Source organism: Cervus canadensis, chromosome 3 (genome assembly GCF_019320065.1).
Source record: "Cervus canadensis isolate Bull #8, Minnesota chromosome 3, ASM1932006v1, whole genome shotgun sequence".
Classification (NCBI taxonomy): domain Eukaryota; kingdom Metazoa; phylum Chordata; class Mammalia; order Artiodactyla; family Cervidae; genus Cervus; species Cervus canadensis.
The window spans coordinates 5,121,796-5,141,742 of NC_057388.1; the positions used below are offsets into that span (position 1 = coordinate 5,121,796).

Consider the following 19,947-nt stretch of genomic DNA (forward strand, 5'->3'; position numbering starts at 1 on the left):
TTCGCAAAACTAAGATCATGGCATCTGGTCCTGTCACTTCATGGCAAATAGATGGGGAAATAGTGGAAACAGTGACTGACTTTATTTTCTTGGGCTCCAAAATCACTGCAGATGGTGACTGCAGCCATGAAATTAAAAGATGCTTGCTCCTTGGAAGAAAAGTTATGACCAACCTAGATAGCATATTAAAAAGCAGAGACATTACTTTGCCAACCAAGGTCTGTTTAGTCAAAGCTATGGTTTTTCCAGTAGTCACGTATGGATGTGCGAGTTAGACCACAAAGAAAGCTAAGTGCCAAAGAATTGATGCTTTTGAACTGTGGTGTTGGAGAAGACTCTTGAGAGTCCTTTGGACTGCAAGGAGATCAAACGAGTCAATCCTGAAGGAAATCAGCCCTGAATATTCATTGGAAGGAGTGATGCTGAAGCTGAAGCTCCAATACTTTGGCCACCTGATGCAAAGAACTAACTCACTGGAAAAGACCCTGATGCTGAGAAAGATTGAAGGCAGGAGGAGAAGGGGACAACAGAGGATGAGATGGTTGGATGGCATCACTGACTTGATGGACATGAGTTTGAACAAGCTCTAGAAGTTGTTGATGGACAGGGCAGCCTGGTGTGCTGTTGTCCCTGGAGTCTAAAAGAGTCAAACATGACTGAGTGAACTGAACTGATGATATAGATATGTTATTTTATGTAGTTTATATAGTTTATAGCAAATATACTTTGGAATCTCTCATAAAGGTATATTCACATAAGCTAAGAAATTTAACAGTGCTTAAAGTGAATGCTGATTTATAGTAAGGAAAATGATAGCTAATATTTGCTGGGCATTTATTATGTGTCAGGTAATGCTGTGTTTTTATGTATAATTATAGTAAGAGCAAAACACATATATTACTTATTTTTGCAAGGCATTTTATTTTTAGATTTTTGAATTTATTTTTGGTTATGCTGGATCTTTGTTGCTGTGCAGGGGTTTTCGCTACTTGTGGTGAGTGGGGGCTAGTTTCCAGTTGCAGTGGGTGGGCTTCTCATTGCAGTGGCTTCTCTTGTTGAAGAGCATGGGTTCTAGGGCTTGATCTCAGTAGTTGTGGCACAGTTGTGCAGGGCTTAGTTGCCCTGCAGCATGTGGAGTCTTACCAGACTAGGGGTCAAATGTGTGTTCCTGCATTGGCAGTTGGATTCTTAACCACGGGGCCACCAGGGAAGTCCTTCAAATTTTTTTTTTCTAACTTCCCTTTTGATTTCTTCTTTGACACATTGGCTACTTAGTTAGAACCATGTTCTTTAATTTCTACTCATTTGTGAATTTTTCATGTTTTTTTCTATTACTCTAATTTTGTTATATTGTAGTCAAAGAAAATACTTTGTATTATTTCAGTCCTTTAAAATTTATTTTGATTTGTCCTTTAAAATAGTTTCTATCCTGAGAATGTGCCATGAGCATTTGAGAAGAATGTATATTTTGCAGCTGCTAGATGGAGAGTTCTGTAGATATCATTTGTGTATATTTGGTTTGGGCATTATTTAAGTGTTGTATGTCCTTGTTGCTTTCTGCATAGTTGTTTATTATTGTAAGTGAGGTATTGAAGTCTCCAAACAATATTTTGAATTGTGTATTTCTTTCATCATTTCTATCATTTTTTTTTTTGCTTCATTTTAGTGCTTTGTTCTTAGATGTATGTGTATGTGTGTGTTTATATTGTTCTCTCTTCCTGATAGGTTGTCTTTTTTAATCATAAAAAAATTTTGCCCTTTATCTGTGGTAGCATTTTTTGTTTGTTCTAAAGTTTACTCTGCTTGACAGTTGAATAGCCAGGTAGCCATTCCTACTTTCTTGTGATTGCTGCATATATGGTGTATTATTTTCCACCCCATCACTTTCAGTCTGTTTGTATCTTTGCATCTAATGTGTGTCTCATGTAGACACTAAGTTCATTGCTTTTTAAATCCAGATTCACAGTCTCTGCCTTTTGATTATATAATTTAATTCATTCACATTTAATGTTATTTATATAGTTGGGTATACTTAATCATTTTACTTTATATTTCCCTGTCTTGTGTGTTGCTCTATTTCTCATTACATCTTGTGAATTAATTGAATACTTTCTAATGTAGCATTTAAATTACTTTAGTGATTTTTACTCTATATTTTTTGAGTCATTTCCTTATTGATTTCTCTAGAGATTACCACATATATCTTAACCTATCAGAATCAGCTTGATATCTTTACTAACTTAATTCTAGTGAGATATAGAAACCTTAAACTTAAGTAGATGCTTTCCTTTTCCATACTTTTTGTGGTATATTATAAATATTATATCTGTAAATGTTGCAAAACTAACAATACATTTCTATGTTTATTATTTTGTATAATTTTATACATCTCAAGCTGAAATTAGAACAAGTGTATATTTATAGACTTTTTTACATTAGTCTTTTTGTTTATCATTTTTTATTTTCTTAAATTGTTCCTATTTTTCCAAGCTTCCATCTGTAATCATTTCTTAAGCTAGTACAGCCTTGCTTCTACCTACTTACTTTCTGTTTCTATTGGAAAATCTGTATTTATGTTTGGTCCCAGTGATAACATCATACACAAATTTTTATACGATTGCTTTTTAAATCAGTAAAGAGGAAAAGTAGAAATAAGCACTTATTCTGTCTTTATAATTACATAATTTACTGGTGTACCTTGTTTTTTGTTTAGATTCAAATTATTGATTGAGGTCATATTCTTTCAGTCATGAGAATTCAAGATAATTTGAAGATCTAATTAGTTTTATCCACTTCTATTAAAATTTGGTATTGGGAAGTTTGTGAAAAAAGTTTTAAAACAGTTGGTCAAAAATCATCAGTCACTGTGAGACAATACTTATTTCTTAACCAGAGTTACAAGAGATAACAAAAGTAAGTGGAGAATCACTTAAAAGTAAAGAACCTCACATAATCTGTTATCAGAAATCGCATTCCAAGAAAACTTTATTTTCTTAACAGAAAGAAAAATTTAATCCAGGCCTTACCTTAGCTTGCTCCCAACAAAATCAATTTACCCAACTAAATTCAATCCAATCTTAGAAAATCCTGATCATGCATAACTCTTTGCAATACTTTTTCATAAATTCTCATGCCTTCTTTTACTGAAAACATATCTTACTTTCCTTAAAAGACTTTTCCATACCAAGTTACTTTTCTTGCTGACAGATTTTCAAGAGATAGAAAGTCTAGTAAACCTAGGTACAACAAAAGTATTATGCTTAACATTGATGACTTCTGAGACTTTAATATGTCTATATTAATCTATATTAATCAAACCAACAAGCTTAAGCTACCTTCAATACCAGAGGTCAGTTTGGTACTGAATACTTTTCCAGATGACTTAAGCCTGAAATTCATTCTGACAACATTACTTTATATTTCTGAGTATTTATATATGCACTTAATTTCCTTTAAGTCAATTAAATATAGCTTCTTTTGTGAATTAACACACAAACACAGAGGCCTCATAGTTCCTCTTCCAAAATTTCAGCCATGAGTCAGGTACAGCAATGTAAAACCCATCTGTCTGCAAAAGAGTTTGGTTTAAATTTGAATTTCTAGCAGATGGGACAAATCAAGCTCACTTCTCTAGATGGCTAAATCTGTTTTACTCATATTTGGGGAAAAGATGCTCAAAGATTTTATTTTTCCTTGATAAGTTCCAAATTATTTACTCTCTTGTTCAAAATTTGCATTTTAAAAAGATGGCATAGAAAAAGGTTTCTAGAGAAAAACCAGGTAGGACATTTGCATCTCAAAGGCACAGGCAAATCCCTCCTATGATAACTTTGTTTCCCCTTTGTTCAGTACTTACAAGCCTCTGAAGATAGATGGGGAAGGTTTTGGGAGTGCTAAAAATATCGGTGGGTTTTGAATTATTTTTGGAGCTACACCTCTGGTCCTGTAAAGACTAGATTTGTAAAACAAGGACAGTTTTTTGTTTTTTTCCGCCTTTTAAAGAATTGGGTGGCTTCTGAGTGATACTGAGGGACTAATATACCCGTTCACCCATGTTGGAATGTTTACTTTCCCTCCTGTAGGTTAGAGGAGAAGGCCTCTTTGAGATTTCTATCCAGGAAGATCCCCTGGAGAAGGGAATGACTTCCCAGGGCGGTACCTTGAGAATCCCAGGGGTAGAGGAGCCTGGCAGGCTACAATCCATGGGGCTGCAAAGAGCTGGACACAACTGAGCGAATGAGCAGTGCACGCACACATGGTTAGCTTAGTTGGATCCGTGGCCTCCCAGTTTGGTACTCTATTTTCAAACACTTTTGGGTCCTGCCTGGCTTTAAGAAGCTTCCCCCATGGCTCAAGTAGTAAAGAATCTTCTGCCTGCAATGCAGGAGACACAGGAGATGTGGGTTTGATCCCCAAGTTGGGAAGATCCCCTGGAGGTGGATGTGGCAACCACTCCAGTATTCTTGCCTGGAAAATCCCATGGGCAGAAGAGCCAGGTGGGCTACAGCCCATGGGGTTGCAGAGTCGGATACGAATGAGCATGCACATTCGTGTTCAGACCTTTGATCTGAGGAGGCTTGCCTACAGCCTCTCCCATTGGCACCCTCTGCTTGAATTCTGTAAGCCCACAGATGGACCCCTTCATGACACTGCACTGTCTGGGTTTGTCCATTCAAAGCCAAATAGATGAGGGGAGTCTGGGTGCAGGGGAGAAAACCACTTTTAGTTCTAGCACTGACCAGTTCAACCACCCATAGTTTTACGGCTTAGATGGGCTTGCCAACTGAAAGAGATGTGCAAGTTGAGAGTAGTGAGTCAGGTTTTGTTTGGGGCAAAATGAGGACAGCGTTCCGGGGGCAGCACCTCAGATAGCTCTGAGAGACTGTTCCCAAGAGGCAGTGGGGAAGGTCAATATATAAAATTTTGGTGAAGGGGAAGTTTAGTACAATTAAGCACTCAAATTATAAAAGATTTTCTGCTAGTCATGAGATGCTGGTGTCCTCATGAAGGGATTTAGTGCTTTTCTAGATATGAAGAGATGCAAGGGTTGGGATCATGAAGTCAGCTCCTGAAAATATCTAACTATCTAAAGAACTGTCCCACCAGATTCCCTGGAGCACAGCGTGCCTCACTCCAGCCTGTACTCCCTTAGAGGGTGTTGAGGGTCAGCAGCTGCAGCAGCACAGGGTTCATCTCCACAGGGCAGACGGCAGACGCCCTTGTTGTTTGGTTATTGGTGGTGCTCTTGGCAGGTGTCATTTTGTATCTGACAGGATGGAGTGGTGATCTCCCCTAGTTTGAGACTGTGTCAGATTCCGCTGACCAAGACCGATTGTTTGTCCTGGTGGCTGCCATCTCCAAGGGATCTCCAGCTTGGGTTATTTTCTGGAATTTAATGAGCAAGTCCCTTCCCAACAAGCAGATGGTGCACTCAGATGTGAGCAGAAATGGATGTGCAAAGGTAAAGCTTTCTAGCAAGCAGTTGAGGGAAGGGGTGAATTACTTGGTTTGGGGCTTTCTATCAATCCCTCTTATACAGAATTGAGAAGACAAGGGTCAAGGGACATCAGTTAGCACATGGTAGAAGGCCCCCCTATTTAGTAAGAAAATGACTTTCCTCTCTGCCACATCAAAGATTACCGGAGGTTCCTCTGGAGAAATGACCAGGTATCCTTTGGGAGCCAGGGAGAGTGCTGGGCTCCATCAGCCTTCGGTCCTCTTACCATCATTGGTTTGGTAGCCCCAGGTCCCCTCCGGGACTGAGGGCAGTTCCTCTCCCAGTGGCCTTCTCATTTTCGTATCAAGCAGAGTCCCAGTGGGCTTTTCCCATACAGGCAGCATTTGCTTTTCCAGTGATCCTATTGGCCACACTTAAAACAACAGATATTTTCTCAGTGAGACAGTGGCTCTGATCCAGGCTTCCTGGTTCTTGTCCTCACCATGGGTTTTCACAAGGGTGGGTAACCCTGAGGTGGTGCAGGGGTTAGGGCTGCCTATGGTAATTGTGCTGTTAACTTTTTAATCCCTTTTGCCTTTTCAACCCATCTCTACTGTTAAATACTACAAAAGCCAAATCCATGAGCTGATTAATGGGTGTTTAGGGTTTCCAGCTCCCCAGATAGGAGTTACAGATAAATGGTCCAGATGACTGTCCCCGCTCAGAATTGGGGGGAGTAGGATTTCCTGGCTGTGGATCTCAGGGAGGTGAACTTGTAAGTTGATCATCTGAAACATCAGCTCCTGAAGGGGAAGAAGGCACTTTGAAGGGATGTGAACCAGGCACACCCAGCTGAAGTTCTTTAGACCTGGATTTTGGGATAGGGTCATGGACCTTTGGGTGGATGGAACGTCCTCCCCCCGCCATTTTCCTTTCCTTTTACAAAATAGGCCAAGCTAGAAGATGGTATAGTAATTCACTCGCCCAACTTTTTATTTTGCCACATTTCTTGGTTTCCTAGTATGTGTTGGGATCATGCAGTATTGCAAAAGAAAATTAATTTCTTTTTCTTGAACCATTCTGTCTAAATTTTCTGCAGTTAGCTAATACGCATCCTAGCAGGGAGTCCTTCAGGATGCTTGTAGTTGCCCCCATTTTTTGTTGGGATGTTTTGCTAAGATGGGTCTGATTGATTCTTGTCAGACGATAGTTATTTGTCCTGGCATTCTCCCAGTGTCAACAGTGGGGTCCCTGTGAATGCCTGAAATCTGCCACATTAGCTAGCCTGAGGAGACCCTTGCCTTGACAAGGAGACCCTTGTCAAGAAAGGGAGTAAAAGAAGGGGGGGAGAAGCAGCCAGAATCCCAGGGCCTAGATCCTTTAGAGACAGAGGGAGGAGACCTCCCTGAGCCAACTGAACGGATTACCTTTATCACTGAAAGAAACAAATAGAGCTGAAGGGTATCTCTCCTCAGGATGTGGTCCATGTGATGTTGAGGAGGCCTGTTGGTGTTGAGTTGCTAAGCCATGTCCACTCTTTGTGACCTCATGGATGGTAGCATGCCAGGCTCTTATGACCTCCACTATCTCCCAGAGTTTGCTCAATTGATAGTGGAGGACAGAGAAGAGCTACCTCTTCATAGAATTAAAAGAGGCAACACCCAATCTGCTGGCAAAGCCAGCAAGCAGGAGCAGGGATCAACAGATAGTCCAAGAGGTCAAGAGAGAAGGAGGATATAAGAGAAATCTAGGACAGGAGGGAAGGTGTACAGTCATGATGTTTCCCAAGAGACATTTGTAAGCCCACTGTCTCCTCTCAGGGGTTGGTAAAGTCTGCCTGTGACCCCCACGAGATAAGTGCTCACCCACACTTCTGTTCAGAGGTGTCTGGGCACCCCACCAGATGTAACCCTTAAGAGGGAGCATGACACCTGGCTCGGTATCACAGTTGATGATGGGGGTGAAATAAGGAGGAAGACTGAGTGGGACTAGGAAGGTGCACAGCTGCAAGCTTCATAGCAGGGAGGACCTGCAGCCCTCTGGAGGGAAGTGCTTGCCCACAGCATTCCCTTGGGGGTGCAGTGATGCTGTAAGCCAGGCTGCAAATCTGGAGGAGGATTCAGGGAATTCCCAGTTTGGGCCCTCTCGTAGTTCCAGCATCCTGGAACTGGGGCTGGGACGAAGGATGAGCAGGGAGGGGAGGAGCCACAGGGGAAGCTCACCCAACCAAGTTTTCAGTTGCGTGTGGCAGTCTTTATTTGGATGTCCGGTGGTCATCTTGTGGATCTTCTCAAGTTCACAGAGATAGAACTATAGAGGAAAGCGAACGATCGAGGGCGCTTGGCCTTGGTGGGTTCCTTCACAGCCAGAGAACTGGTCTCTGCCAGATCCTGCAGGCGGCATGAGCCCCACCTAAGGGGCTACTTGAATGTACATGGCTTGTGACAAGTCCCCGTCACCCTTCAGAGGGGGAGCTGTAGCCCAACAGGTGGATGGAGATTATGCTCTTTGAGGCCCCTGTTGGGCAACAGAAAAGATGTTGAAGGAAAGAAAGTGGCACACAAGAGGATTGTCACGTCCCAGGTCTTAAAAGAGTTCCTGGGATGGCTGCCAAGCATGGGTTCTTGGCTTCTAGCAGGATAGAATTCAAGAAAGAGCCACAGTAAAGAGAAAGAAAGCTTATTCAGGGAGATACACACTCCATAGACAGAGTATGGGCCATCTTGGAGGACAGGAGACAACTGAGTATGCAGGTTATCACTTTTATAGGGCTGGCTAATTTCATAGGCTAATGAGTGGGAGGACTATTCCCGCTATTTTGGGGAAGGGGTGGGGATTTCCAGGAATTAAATTATGCCATTGCCCCCCTTTGACCTTTATGGTTGGTCTTGGAACTGTCAATGGCATCTGTGGGTGTGTCATTTAGCTTGCTGGTGTATTACAATGAGTGTCCACTGAGGCGCAAGGTCTAGTGGAAGCTTACTCCTGGACCATCTTGTACCGGTTTGCTTCTAATCAGTTCAGGTCGTATCCTCAGGCTTTGTCATCCTTTTAAAGGTTGTGGCCTGCCGGATTCCTTTCTCAGTTTAATGTACATGTCTGTTGTTTTCAACAGTTCCCTGGGGCATAAATTCCTCTAAAACTGATCCAATTAAACGTGGGTTCCCCAGGTCCTTCTTTGAGATGTGCTCTGACCTCAGGGTTGCTCCTTCCAGCTGACTCTTCCAGTGTTGCTCTCTGATAGACTAGGCCACCTGCCGTTTAGCCTATATCTCCAATGAGTCTACAAACCTCCAGGTTGTCTTTCTCCGAACTGCCAGTGTTTCTGAAAGTGCCCCACAGTTGATCACAGAGTTCCTCTGAGAAGAGATTTTGAGCTCTGTTCTGTGGTCTGTTTGTGCTCGCATCCCTGACAGACTCTCTGAGTTGCAGCGCTGGGGCTGGGGCTGGGGCTGGGGCTGGGGACAGTGGCATTCTTCTCTTTGAGTGACACCCTTCATTAGGCTTTCCTGATAGCTCAGTTGGTAAAGAATCCGCCTGCAATGCAGAAGACCCCGGTTTGATTCCCAAGTTAGGAAGATCTGCTGAAGAAGGGATAGGCTACCCACTCCAGTATTCTTGGACTTCCCCTGTGGCTCAAATGGTAAAGAATCCACCTGTAATGCAGGAGACCTGGGTTCAATCCCTGGGTTGGGAAGATCCTCTGGAGAAGGGAAAGGCTACCCACTCCAGTATTCTGGCCTGGAGAATTTCATGGACTGTATAGTCCATGGGATCGCCAAGAGTCAGATAGGACTGAGCGACTTTGACTCCATTAGGAACTTAGTGTTTGGTGGAGGGGTAGCAGCAGCAGCCCCAGAGCTCTTCAGTGGGTTTCTCCTGGTGTGGAGCCTTTATGTGGTGAGCTAGATCAGGCTGATGGGCTCCCAGTTTTCTCAGAATTGCTGTAGCCAGGTTAGAGCCTCCTTATAATGTGGGGATGACAGAGGAGGGAGCCTTCACCTCTCAGCTGTCCTCACCTGCAACTTCCTTGTAGCACCAGGTACCTCTGGTCTGTACAAGAAAGACTTTTTCTTGTCCTTTCTTGTCTGCACCAGTCTGGGGTGGAGTTTCCCTCAGCTGAGCTGAGAAGGGTAGGGGGAGAGAGAGCCTGGGTTCAGATCCACAGACTCCCACTGTTCTTACTGACTTGCAGCAAGAGTGTTTAGTGTTATTCTGTTTCTTCCCCAGTGGCTTGGAGTTAAAAGCCTTTGCCTGCAATGCAAGAGACGTAGGAGACATGGGTTTGATTCCTGGATGGGGAAGGTCCCCTGGAGGAGGAAGTGGCAGCCAACTCCAGTATTCTTGCCAGGAAGATCCGTGGTCAGAGGAACCTGGTGGACAATAGTCCATGGGGTTACAAAGAGTCAGACATGACAGAGCACACATGTGGACGAGGCTGGAATATTCTGTTCAGAAATGTTTGAGAATTTTTTTTTTTTTTTGGCTTCATAGTGTCTTAGTTGAGGCACATGGGATCGTCTTTGTGCCATGCAGGATCTTTCACTGTGGTGTCTTGGCTCTCTAGTTGTGGGGCATGGACTCTAGTTGTGGTGTGTGGGCTCTGTAGTTGTGGGGCATGGACTCTAGTGATGTGTGGGCTCTCTAGTTGTGAGGCATGACTCTCTAGTTGTGGGGCATGGACTCCCTACTTACGGTACATGGGCTCAGTAGTTGTGGTGTGAGAGCTTAGTTGCTCCTAGGCATGTGGGATCTTAGCTTCCTGACCAGGGATCAAACCCTTTTTTTTTTTTTTGCATTGCAACGTGGGTTCTTAACCACTGGACCACCAGGGAAGTCCCTTAGAAATGTCTGAGGGATTTTAATTGTTGATTTTTATTTTTATTTCAATGTGTCAGAGAGTGTGGTTTACATAATTAATTCTTAAATTTTTTGACTCCTTTAGGATCTCTAAAAATCTTGCCATTTTGACTATTTTTGTTTCTGGAATACTAATTAAACATATTTATTAGGGTTTCTCTATCATTCGTATTTTTGGCTTGTATAGTATCAATATATGCAGGCCTTTAAATGTTTTATAGCCCTGTGTTTTAGGTACCTTTATGCAATTTGTCAAACTCTTCTTCAAGGAGGCGATGTCTGCAGTTCAGCTAGTCTGTTCACTTTATGTTTTAACTTTGGTGCCATTTGTTTTTCTGTTTCGGTGACCGTACTTTCCACCCCCACTATTTCCAGTTGGATCTTTTTTTTTTTTTTTCCATTTATTTTTATTAGTTGGAGGCTAATTACTTCACAACATTGCAGTGGGTTTTGTCATACACTGACATGAATCAGCCATGGAGTTACATGTATTCCTTCTCTAAAATCTCCACTTGTTCTTTAGTCTTATCTACTGGGCTTTGTTCAGTAATTTCCTATTCTTATTTACTACTTTAATACTTTGAGATATACTTCTTAATTTTGTTTTTTAAGTTTTCATAATACATATGAAAACTTGTTTGTATCCATATCCTTCACAAAAATAGGTGTTATTGCTCTTTAATTTGTATAGGGAGTATAAAATGCTATGCCGCTGTAATTTTGCAGTTTCCTTAGTGTTTACTATTCCTTCTGAGATGTTCTATTCCTATTTTTTACCTGTTTTTCTATGTTGTGTTCTTATTAATTTCTAGTAAATTCAAGTACTCTAACTCTGAATATATATCAGTAGTTTTACAGTAGTGCTCTGGGTGTACCTGGGAGTCCTGAGTCCCTTTCAAGGGGGCTGTAAGGTGAAAAATATTTTGTAATTATACTATGATATTATTTACTGATTTAGCTGTATTGAGATTTGCAGTTACAGTGGGTGAACTACTGTGGAGTAATCCACAATTACCCACAAAAGCTGTTAAAATGTTTCTTGCCAACCAACTACATATCTCTATGAGGCAATAAACCAGCATGTCACATGTCATTGAATGCACAAGCCAGTGTAAGAATCCAGCTGACTTCTCTTAAACCAGACATTAAACAGCTTTTCAAAGTATAAAACAATACTACTCTTCTCACTGATTCTTTTTAAAGAGTAGTATTATGCCTAAAATCGTTTTTTTTCTTTTTTTAATATTTCCTGATGAGTTTTTACCATTTTAAATTTTGATTAATAAAATTTTTTTAAAAGTTTTTCAGTTTGAATATCTAGTTGAATATCCAATTCAAATATTGGTAGCTATAACCTACATAACAGTTCTTTGATGGGTTTGTAGGGATTTTTAAGAATGTAAAGGGATCCAGAAACCAAAACTTTTGAAAACAGCTCCTGCAGATTTTTCTGTCATTTTTTATCATTTTTATTTTTCTAGAGCCATATATATCTATCTTCTTTTAAAGCTTCTGATTTTTGCATGAGGATTTTACTTTGTGAATTGTTGCAAGGGTTCACTGCAAGGACTTGGAGTTATACTCGTGGCTAAGGTAGGAACAGCGTGGGGATCGGCCTGGACTGAACCTGGAGGAGTCCACTTTTAGGCCTCCTGTGCTCTGTCCTTCCAGTGTGAGGCCACATTGAAACTCTGCCTTATTTAGTGGTGAAATCCAGTAGCCTGTGTAGCCGACTGATTAGGAGCTAATCATAGAGGCTCGACAACAAAAGTCCCAGACTTTCAGAGGCGCGGGGTTTACTTCCTCAGGTGGGAAACAGTTTTATCATGTGGGGAACAATGCCTGTTCATGTAGGAAGTATTTACCAGCCAGTATTTACCAGTCCTGTAGGCAACCTCCAGCCTGCAGTGTTCTCTTTTATACAACTTGTTAATAACTCTTTGACACCTACACGTGGATCCTGAATTGCTGTGTGTGTTAATGTGTACTTCTCCCATAGTTAAGGAGCTCTCTTCAGAAGAGAATGCCCTTGACACAGTTTTCGAGACCATTTTGGAAATATTGTGGCTTATATGCAGGCTGGTTTCTGTCGAAGGCAGTAACGTGATACATGCCAGAATTCTTGAAAGAAAAGGGAGTTCCTTTTTGGCCCGTGAATAGGGAACGCTTACTCTGTTCACAGTCCCGGTGGTGAGCCTTGCCCCAGCTTCCAGCTTCATCTGTGAGGTGTTCACTCTTTTTTTTTCTGAGGTTCACTCTTCTTCATGGTGCTTGTATCACATCACATAGCTTTGATGTGATCAGTCATGATACAATCATTATAAATCAATTATTTATCATACGGCAATGTATGTATCAGTGAATGCATGATAAGTTTTTAAGATTAATGTTCAAATGTGACATTTTCAGTTTTCTTATTCACAGTTTCATGGACCTTTTTGGTGTGGGGACACAGATCTTCCTTTAGCTTACAGAGCATTGTCCCTTTTTGTCCCTGATTAATTTCTTCTCTGTCTTCTCTGTCTGTCCTTTCCTGGAACTCCTTCAGTTTGACATTGTATATCTCGGATCTCTTTTCCTTTTCCCTTACTTTGCTCTTCTAATTTTGCTCTGCACTACACAAGAATTCCATTACTTCATTTACAAACATACAATTTTATTTTTAACCTCATTTTCATTTATTCAGTTACTTTTAAAATTTTCAGTACTTGTATTTTAAAATTTTTCCAGAATTATTTTCATATTTACCATCTCCTCTCTTCTACAATAGCTTTATACCAGTTTTATGAATATACTTTCTATATTTACTAGTTAGAATTTTAGATATTTACAAATGATTCCTACATTCATTTTCTGTTATGTTATTTTCCCTTGCTTTTTCATTTTCATATTTTTCTTTAATGCTCCTTTATTTCCCCAGATTTGGTTAGGTGGATCTGGTTTTCATTCATGATTGTGAATGAAACTGATAGTTTCCTCATTAAAATTATAAGCTGTCTGGTGTCAGCCTTGAATGCAAAGCCTGACAGTAGCTCAGTCTGCGCGTTTAATTCTGGCACAAACTGAACAGTGGTGGCTCTCATTTCAGTGCTAGTGGTAAGTCTGTCACAGCCTGTGAGCCAGGAACAGGCCCCTTGTTAGCAAAAGTAGCAACAGCGCTCCCTGTCTTGGAAAGGAGATGTTTCTCCCTTTTAGTATTGTAGATTTCTTATCATTTTTGTATCATTTCAGTGAGATTTTGAAATGGGGGGGGGGGGGAAGGCACTCTCAGTTTCAGATGTTATAACTGAACTCAAGGAACTTCCCTGGTGGCTCAGAGGTAAAGGATCGGCCGCCAAGCAGCAGACACAGGTCCCACCCCTGGATTGGTAAAATCCCTTAGAGAAGGCAATGGTAACCACTTCAGCATATTTCCTGGGAAATCCAATGGACAGAGAAGCCTGGTGGGCTAAGTCCATAGGGTTGCAAAAGACATGACTTAGCGACAAAGCAACTACAATTGAACTCATTACAGCTTGCAGATATGTTAGAAGCATGCTTTCTTTTTTTTTTCCTAATCTTACATGACTGATTTCTTCTAAGATAAATATTTGAACTTGGAGAAGTCTCACTTCTGAGTTTGAGGCACCAAGACCTGGTGGTAAAGGGCATAGCCTCTGGGCCAGGCTCCTGAGCTGGAGTCTCAGCTTTCATAGCATAGACATTAAGCGTGTGATGTAGTCCCTGCCTCCCTCTGTGTCCTCATGATGGATGTAAAAATTATCCAATATTAATTTAAGAGATTTAAATGAGTTACTGTTTGTAAAGTGCCTCTAACAGTGCCTATAAGTCACTCGTAACTGCTAGATGAGTATTTGTTAAATTAAAAATAATATGTATATACAGCTATATATAAAAACATACACAGTTGACATTTGAACAACCTGGGTTTGAACTGTGTGGGTCCAATCATACATGGATACTTTCAGCAGCAAACACTACAGTACTACATGATCCACATCCTGGGATGCAGAGCCCTGGATACAGAGACACAGGTAAGGAGGACTGACTGTAAATTACACATGGATTTTCAAATGTGACTGGCAAGGGGCGTGTTGGCATTCCTAACCCTGTGTTGTTCAAGGCTCAACTGTATTATGAATTTATTCCAAATAGTAATTTGTCTTGAAGAGTTGAGATGTATTTGAATTGCTTAAATAACCGTCACTATGTTCTCTGTTTAATTTTTTGCAGCTTATCGTGAGCCGCATTATTATTACCAGTTCACAGCTCGATATCATGCAGCTCCTTGTAACAGTATCTATAATATTTCTTTTGAGAAGAAACTTCTTCAGATTTTAAGCAAACTTGTTCTTGACCTTTCATGTGAAGTTTCCTTACTCAAGTCTGAATGTCATCGTGTTAAAATGCAAAGGGCTGGTTTGCAAAATGAATTGTTTTTTACATTTTCAGGTAAGTATATGCAATTCTTTAAGGAAAAGGAAGTTAGAATGTGAACTAATTCTAGAGATGTGTTATTAATTACCAGCAGCATTTTTAGAATGTAAATACTATAGATCTGAATGTTTCATATTCTTTACTTTCACGTCTTAGTTCTAATAGCCCTTAAATAAATTTCTGTTAATTCGTGTACTTAGTGAAAAGTTTGGATTCCCAAATAACTTAAACATTGCTATCATAATTTACTACAGACTAGAATTTAATATAAGGAATATCTATCATGGTATTTAGCTACCAAGATTTAATTTGTAAAACCATGTAGTTATATAATAAACAGGTTAATAGTGTAGACCACAGAGACTGTTCTAACAGCTTAGTGTGTTTTTCCTAATAGTGCAGAGTAAAAGCCCACTATTTTCTGGAAAACCGAGAATTGGACTTCATATCTGAGGACTTAGATTTGTAAGAGGTCTGTTTATGAATTAGCATTTAGGAACAACCATGCATGTGTTTTTGCTGAGTCCCGGTGGCAGTCTGAGTGCGCTGTTTGCTGTTTCCTTTCTTTCTTCTGTACTCTCTGTCCTTGATTCATCTGTTTTCGGTGTTTCATTGCACTTACCCATTTCTCTGATATTCCCTTTGCTTTTTCTTGGGACGTCTAGGATTGAATGATTAGATATGAGTGAGAGAGTTGAGGCTTTCAGGGAAAAGAATAAGTTGGGTTCAGTACCATTTTCCAGTCTTTTGTCTTCTTTACTCATTTTCTCTTCTGCCAGAAAACTTTGAGAGTTGTTTTCCAGTGTCTGAGGCAAAGTATGAAAGACGAATTATGAAAGATGCTTTCCTTAGCTCATCACAGGCCCACTATTAGCATTCATAAGAGTTATGGGGTATTTGTACCTGGTGTATTTAATAGGTGCTATCAGTGGGTATTTAATATTTATTTTATATTTTTAATTGGAGGATAATTGCTTTATAATGTTGTGGTACTCTCTACTGTACACCAACATAAATCAGCCATAATTACATGAAGTAAAGTGAAGTCACTCAGTCGTGTCTGACTCTTTGCGACCCCATGGACAGTAGCCTGCACCAGGCTCCTCCGTCCATGGGATTTTCTAGGCAAGAGTACTGGAGTGGGTTGCCATTTCCTTTATATATCCCCTCCTTCTTGCGCCTCCCCTCCATTCCAGCCCTCTAGGTCATCACCAAGTGCCAGACTAGGCTCCCCTTTTAGCTTGCTGCTAGTTATCATTTTTACAGATGATAGTGTATATATGGGAACTTCCCTGGTGGCTCAGTGTTAAAGAATCTGCCTGCCAATCCAGGAGACACAAGAGTCACGGGTTTGATGCCTGTGTTGGGAGGATGACCTGGAGAAGGAAATGGCAACCCACTCCAGTATTCTTGCCTGGAAAATCCCATGGACATGTCAATGCTACTTTCTCAATTTGTCCACCAGTCCATTCTCCACGTCTGATCTCTATGTCTTCTCTAAATAGGTTCATCAGTACTATTTTTCTAGATTCCATATGTGTGCATTAATAAATGATGCTTGTTTTTCCCTTTCTGACTCTATAACAGGCTCTAGGTTCACCCGCCTCACTATAACTGACTCAGATTGTTCCTTTTTATGGCTAATATTCCATTGTATACATGTACCATGACTTCTTTATCCATTCACCTGTTGATGGACATCTAGGTTGCTTCCATGTCCTAGCTATTATGTGCTGCAGTGAACATTGGGGTACATGTGTCATTTTGAATTTTTGTTATCTCAAGGTATATGCCCAGTACTGGGATTGCTGGGTCATACAGTAGTGTTATTTCTAGTTTGCTAAGAAATCTCCATACTGTTCTCCATAGTGACTGTACCAATTTACATTCCCAGCAACAGTGCAGTAGGGTTCCCTTTCCTCCACATCTTCTCCAGCATTTACTGTTTGTAGATTTTTTGATGGCCGTTCTGACTGGTATGAGGTAATAAACTCATTGTAGTTCTGATTTGCATTTTTCTAATAATGAGCAATGTTGAGTATCTTTTCATATGTTTATTGTCCATCTGCATATTATCTTTGAAGAAATGTCTGTTTTGGTCTTCTGCCCATTTTTTCATTGGACTGTTTGTTCTGATATTGAGCTGTATGAGCTGCTTATAATATCTTGGAGATTAATCCTTTGTCAATTGCTTCATTTGCAATTATTTTTTCCCATTATGGGAGTTATATTTTCCTTTTGTTTATTGTTTCCTTTGCTGTGCAAAAGCTTTTAAGTTTAATTAGATCCCATTTGTTTATTTTTGTTTTTATTTCCATTACTCTAGGAGGTGGGTCAAAGAAGATCTTGCTGTGATTTATGTCAAAGAGGTATTGCCTATGATTTCCTCTAAAGAGCTTTATATTTTCTGTCTTTGCATTTAGGTCTTTAATCCATTCTGAGTTTACTTTTGTGTACGATATTAGGAAGCGTTCTAACCGCATTCTCTCACAGGTAGCTGTCCCGTTTCCCAGCACCACTTACTGAAGAGCCTGTCTTTTCTCCATTTTGTGTCCTTGCCTCTTTTCTCAAAGATAAGGTGCCCACAGGCGCATGGGTTTCTCTCTGAGCTTTCTATCTTGTTCCGTTGGTCTATATTTCTGTTTTTGTGCCAGTACCATACTATCTTGATGACTGTAGCTTTGTAATAATAGTCTGAAGTCAGGAAGAGGGATTCCTCCAACTGTTTTTCTTTCTCAGGATTGCTTTGACTCTTTGTTCCTTTTGTATATCCATACAAATTGTGAAATTTTTTGTTTTACTTCTGTGAAAAATTCCACCGGTAGTTATATACAGATTGCTTTGAATCTGTAGATTGCTTTGAGGAATCTTTCCATGCCGAGGATAGACTCCACTTGATTGTGGTGTATGATCCTTTTAATGTGTTTTTGGAGTCTGTTTGCTAGAATTTTGTTGAGGACATTTGTGTATATGTTCATCAGTGATATTGACCTGTAATTTTCTTTTCTGTGGTATCTTTGTCTGGTTTTGGTATCAGGGTGATGGTGGCTATATAGAATGACCTTGGGAGTTTTCCTTCCTCTGCAATTTTCTGGAAGAGTGTGAGCAGGATAGGTGTTCTTTAAATGTTTGGTAGAATTCATTTGTGAAGCCATTTGGCCCTGTACTTTTGTTTGTTGGAAGATTTTTCATCACAGTTTTGATTTCAGTGCTTGTGATTGCTCTGCTCATATTTTATATTTCTTCCTAGTTTAGTCTTGGAGGTTGTACTTTAAAGAATTTGTCCATTTCTTCCAGGTTGTCCATTTTATTGGTAAATAATTGTGTGTAATAGTCTGTTATGATTCTTTGTATTTCTGCATTGTCATAACCATCCCTTTTTAATTTTTAATTTTATTGACTTGAGTCTTCTCCCTTTTTCTTGATGAGTCTAATGGTTTGTAAATTTTATTTATCTTCTCAAAGAATCAATTTTTAGCTTTGTTGATCTTTGCTATTGTCTCTGTCATTTGTTTTTCATTCCTTTCTGCTCTGATCTTTATGATTTCTTTCCTTCTTCTAACTTAGAGGTATTTAAAAATTCTTTTTCTAATTGCTTTAGGGGTAAGATTAAGTTGTTTATATGATGCTTTTCTTGTTTCTTGAGGTAGGCTTGTATTGCTATGAACTTCCCTCTTAGCATTTGCATCCCATAGGTTTTGAGTTGTGTTTTATTTGTCATTTGTTTCTAGGTATTTTTATTTTTTAATTTTCTCTTTGATTTCTTCAGTGACCTCTTGGTTATTCAGAAGCGTTTTATTTAGCCTCCATGTGTTTGTATTTTTTACAGTTCTCTTCTTGTATTTCATATCTAATTTTATAGCATTGTGCTCAGAAAAAATTGCTCGAATCAATTCTTTTTTTTAATTTACTAAGGCTTGATTACTAACCTAAGATGTGATCTATCCTGGGAAATGTTCCAGGTGCACTTGAGAAAAAATGAATTCCATTGTTTTTGGATGAAATATCCTGGAGATATCAATTAGGTCCATCTGGTCCAATGTGTCATTTAAGGCTTGTATTTATTTTTAATTTTTATCTGGATTATATGTCCATTGGTGTGAGTGGGGTGTGTTAAAGTCCTCCACTATTATTGTGTTACAGTCAGTTTCCCTTTTTATATTTGTTTGCATTTGCCTTGTATATTGAGGTACTCCTATGCTGAGTGCATATATATTTATAATTTTGTTATCTTCTTCTTGGATTGATTGCTTGATCATTATGCCGTGCCCTTGTCTCCAGTAATGGTCTTTAAAGTCTGTTTTATCTGAGTATTGCTACACCCACTTTCTTTTGATTTCCATTTGCATGGAATATTTTTTTCCAGCCACTCTCTTTCAGTCTGTATGTGCCTCTGCAAACAAAAAAAAGAATGGACAAACACTCAAGACATATGGTGAAAGCAACACACCCAGACAGGAACAGCCAAAGAAACACTCACAGAGAGAATAGAAAAGAGAAAAAAGATTTAAGAAGAGTGAAAACAGAAACCAAAAATGAAGAAAGTCAATCCAATAAACAAACTTAGAAGTGAAAACAAATACTGAAAACTAGACTGGCAAACTACAAAACCAAAATCATGGATAAAAATGCAATATGATGAAAGAGTATTGAAAAATTAGATGAAAATAAAATAAAATAAATTTATTTAAAAATAAAAGCAATTTTAAAAGGAACAAGTAAAAAAATAAAAAAATTAAAGGAATAACAGAAAAAGAACAATAATAGAACAATACCAAAAAAGACCCAAAATATATATGTAGAGATAGTGGTAGTAAGAAGAATATCCTCCTTTGTTCTTCATTGTTCTCGCTATACGGTGACCTCCAGCCAATCTCCCTACTCAGAAAATCCTCTGATATTTCTAGGAAGATCTCTGGGCCTGCTCTTGGCGTTATGGTTCAGCTCATACTGAGATCTGGCCTTATCCAGCTTGTACTTGCTAGCGAAGTGCACAGTTACCCCAAAGTTCACAGTCTCAAGCAAATTGCAGGGATTTAATCTACTGCACCTCAGCTTGTAGGAGCCAGTTCCCATCCTCTTCCCTGGTCACACATCCCATGGTGGTCCGTTTTGGTTTTAGCCCTGCCTCTGCTTGTAGGCTTCCCTTCAGTGTCTGTCCCCCTCCCAGATAAGAGTAAGAGACAGCAGTGGCTTATTAGGGCTCACTTGCT

The 19,947-nt window shown here is 39.9% G+C and overlaps 1 protein-coding gene across 5 annotated transcripts in view; it reads left to right on the top strand.

Moving 5' to 3' along the window:
- Positions 1 to 19,947, top strand: part of LOC122438056 (zona pellucida binding protein) — a 120,336-nt gene that overhangs the window by 22,973 nt on the left and 77,416 nt on the right. For all 5 annotated transcript variants that reach the window (XR_006268435.1, XM_043462535.1, XM_043462539.1 and 2 more), the window contains one exon: positions 14,531 to 14,749. Coding sequence is in view for 4 of the 5 variants with exons in the window: in XM_043462535.1 (XP_043318470.1) it covers positions 14,531 to 14,749 (219 nt within the window). In the remaining variant the exon portion in view is untranslated. The remainder of the gene's footprint in view (positions 1 to 14,530; positions 14,750 to 19,947) is intronic.